The sequence below is a fragment of the Arachis duranensis genome, chromosome 4 (genome assembly GCF_000817695.3).
Source record: "Arachis duranensis cultivar V14167 chromosome 4, aradu.V14167.gnm2.J7QH, whole genome shotgun sequence".
In the NCBI taxonomy this organism is placed as follows: domain Eukaryota; kingdom Viridiplantae; phylum Streptophyta; class Magnoliopsida; order Fabales; family Fabaceae; genus Arachis; species Arachis duranensis.
This window is the reverse complement of record NC_029775.3, coordinates 74,184,971-74,188,887: the sequence shown is the minus strand read 5'-3', so window position 1 is coordinate 74,188,887 and position 3,917 is coordinate 74,184,971. Positions and strand designations below refer to the sequence as shown.

Below are 3,917 nucleotides of genomic sequence, written 5' to 3'. Positions count from 1 at the left end.
CCCCTTTACATTCCTGTTATTTCTATTTCTACATTTTATTGCTTTCTTTTATTCTTTTGCCATTTATGTTTCTACCATTTATAATTCTGCACTTACAACTTATTCTGTTGAGCTTGACTAATTCACCAATTGAATAAATTGCTTAAATCTGCCAATCTCTGTGGATACGATCCCACTCCACTGTGGATTAATACTTGACGATAATTTTGGTGCGCTTACCAATAGCAGATTCATCAATATTATTGGGAAAGTGTAGTGAATTCCACCCATTAAGTTTTATGGCGCCGTTGCCGGGGATTGATTTGAATTTGACAATGATTAAACTGATTGGAGAGCTAGATTAAGCATTTTTTATTTTTATTTTTCCTTATTTGTTTTCTTATTCATTTCCTAGTGTAACCTTTAAGTTCCTTTCTAATCTCTATTTTTCTTTCTTGTCTTTCTGAGATTTTTTTAGCTATTCATTGTTTATACTTTCACTCTTTTAACTATTTGATTAATTGCATAACTCAAGCCAATCACTAATTTTAACTAAGGAGATTCCTTCACTTGCTCTTTTCTTGCTGTGTGTTGACTGTATGACAGGTAGAAGAGGAGAGACTTCATCTTCTTTTGATAGTGAACCTGAGAGAACCTTTCTTAGATTGAGGAGGGAGGCTAGAGGCAAGGTTATAGTTGGAGAAGAACCAGTAGAAGAAGATCTAACAACCACCATGGAAGACGAAGTGCACGAAGATATTGGAGGAGGAGCTGCAAATCAAGCTGGGCAAGAGAGGAGAGTCTTGGGCTCCTACATCAACCCAAACCCTGGAAACTATGGCAACAGCATCCTCAAGCCAACAATCCATGCCAATAATTTTGAGTTGAAACCTCAACTCATCACACTAGTGCAGAATAACTGCTCATATAGAGGAGGTGCTCAAGAAGATCCAAATCAACATCTCAACACATTCTTGAGGATATGCGATACTGTAAAGTCCAATGGTGTACCCTGACACCTACAAACTACTTATATTTCCTCTCTCGCTCAGAGATAAGGCAACAAAGTGGTTAGAATCGTTGCCCCAAGGAGAGCCTAACCATATGGGAGGATGTTGTGAACAAATTTCTAGCAAGATTTTACCCTCCACAGAGGATCAACAGGCTAAGAGCTGAGGTGCAAACCTTCAGACAGCTAGATGATGAAACACTCTATGAGGCCTGAGAGAGGTTCAAAGATCTAACAAGAAAATGCCCACCAGATATGTTTAATGAGTGGGTGTAGCTCCACATTTTCTATGAAGGATTAACCTATGAATCGAAGAAAGCTGTGGACCACTATTCAGGGGGTTCACTCAACAAGAAGAAGACCATTGAGGAAGCCATAGATATCATTAAAACTGTAGCTGAGAATGACTACTTCTATGCTTCAGAAAGAGGCTAAAAGAAGGGCGTGCTGGAACTCAATTCTATGGATGCTCTGTTGGCACAAAACAAGGCAATTACAGCACAATTGGCAGCCTTAACCAAGAAAATTTAAAACAATCAAGTTGCAGTTGTCCAAGCTCAAGCACCACCCCAAGAAGAAAATGAACCAGAAGTTGAATGTGAGCAAGCAAACTATGTGCATAACCCCTCTCGACCACCATATGGCCCTAACTCCAAGACATATAACCCAGGATGGAAGAACCACCCAAATTTTGTGTAGGGGAACCAACAAAATCACAACCAAGATCACAACAAACCATACCAAGCCAATCAATACCAGAATCACAACTCCAACCATCAATCAAATAACAACAGACCTTACCACAATCCACCTCACACATCATATCCTTCCAACCAGCAAACACACCACCATCAAGACACACTAACCCTAACCTCACAACCATGTGAAATCAAGGGTAACTTTGAGAGAGTAGAGGCCGCAATAGCACAGCTATCATCACAGCTCACAGGGGCCATTTCCACCCTCTTGGAAAGGTAAGCACAAGCTAAAAAGAAGATAGATGCCAACCAAGAAGAATACAGGTCGAATTTGAAGAACCAAAGTACAGCAATCTCAAAACTGGAAGCACAAGTGGGGTTCTTATCCAAGCAAATCCCAATGCCTACACACACATTTCCAAGTGACACCATGGCCAACCCAAGAGAGGAATGCAAGGCCATCACACTTAGAAGTGGAAAAGTGATAGAAAAGGCCACCCCAAACTAGGAGAACCACGAAGAAGAAGCTGCAGAAAAGCCTGAAAACAGGAAGAAAGAAGAGGTCCCTAGCCCATCTTCACCAAAACCAATCTTGAAGCCTTATGTGCCAAAGGCATCATACCCACAAAAGCTAAGGAATGATGGAAAGGACAACTAGTTTTCCAAATTTTTGGAAATCTTCAAAAAGCTCTAAGTCAACATACTATTTGCTGAAGCACTGGAGCAAATGCCCTTCTACGCAAAGTTCCTGAAGGAGCTCATGAAAAAAAAAAGAATGTGGGGAGAAAAGGAGAATGTAGTCTTAACTGAGGAGTGTAGTGCCATCATACAAAAGAAACTCCCCCAGAAAATGAAGGACCCATGGAGTTTCCAAATCCCCTACATCATAGGGGATATCACTATTGAAAAGGCTTTATGTGACTTGGGGGCTAGCATCAATCTCATGTCCTTGAACATAATGAGAGGGATGAGAAGTGAGGAAGCCAAACCAACAAGAATTGCATTCCAACTAGCTGACAGGACATTCAAGTTTTCACATGGAGTGGTGGAAGATTTATTGGTAAAGGTGGGAGAATTCATCTTCCCAGCTGACTTTGTTGTGCTGGATATGGAAGAAGAGGCAAACACTTTAATTATCCTAGGAAGGCCATTTCTAGCTACTACTGGAGCCATCATTGATGTGCAAAAAGGAGAACTAGTCTTGAGACTACATGAGAAAAAGATGGTCTTCAACGTCTTCAAGGCAATTAGTTATCCCAAGAAAGCAATAGGAGAATGTATGATGGTAGACACCATAGAACAAATAGTCCAAGGAGTCTTGGAAGAAGAGCAATATGAAAGAAGTATGGAATTGGGGCAACAAGCACCACGTGAAGAACCACCACAAGGAACCATGGAAAGTTCAATCATGACAACCCACACAGACAACAATGGAGAAGAGGCACCAAAATTAGAGCTAAAAACCCTACCTCTAAGGTTGAAATATGCCTATCTAGGTGACAACAGCACCTACCCAGTGATCATCAACTCAAGCTTGAGTAAGGAGTAAAAAGAAGAGCTCATCCAAGTACTAAAACAACACAAGGATGCTATAGGCTGGACACTTACAGACTTAAAAGGGATCAGTTCTTCAATGTGTATGCACAAGATCCTACTTGAGGAGGGTGCTAAGCCCTCAAGGCAACAACAAAGAAGGTTGAATCCAACCATGAATGAGGAAGTCCAGAAGGAAGTGTTGAAGTTGTGGCAAGCTGGGGTGATCTACCCCATCTCAGACAGCCCTTGGGTGAGCCCGGTACAAGTAGTTCCAAAGAAAGGAGGCGTTACTGTTGTACCAAATGAGAAGAATGAGCTGATACCAACAAGAACAGTGACTGGTTGGCGCATGTGCATCGACTACAGAAAGCTCAATGAAGCCACCAAGAAGGACCACTTCCCCTTCCATTCATGGACCAAATGCTTGAGAGGCTGGTTGGACATGAATACTACTGCTTTCCTGACGGTTATTCGGGTTACAACCAAATAGTTGTGGACCCAAAGGACCAGGAGAAAACTTTATATACTTGTCCATATGGTGTCTTTGCTTATAGGAGGATGCCGTTTAGACTGTGCAATGCCCTGCAACATTCCAAAGGTGCATGCTCTCCATATTTTCAGACATGATTGAAAGGTTTATTGAGGTGTTTATGGATGACTTCTCTGTATTTGGTAACACATATTTTGATTGCTTG

The 3,917-nt window shown here is 41.4% G+C and overlaps 1 protein-coding gene across 1 annotated transcript; it reads left to right on the top strand.

The window, feature by feature from the left end:
* The first annotated feature begins 2,461 nt into the window (after positions 1–2,461).
* Positions 2,462–3,235, top strand: LOC107484649 (uncharacterized). Its single transcript, XM_016105199.1, has one exon. It carries the CDS (start codon positions 2,462–2,464, stop codon positions 3,233–3,235), a length of 774 nt encoding a protein of 257 aa, XP_015960685.1.
* The last annotated feature ends 682 nt before the right edge of the window (positions 3,236–3,917 follow it).

Excerpts from the sequence above, each read along its gene's own strand:
- LOC107484649 (XM_016105199.1), top strand. The coding sequence starts at position 2,462 with ATGTGGGGAGAAAAGGAGAATGTAGTCTTAACTGAGGAGTGTAGTGCC.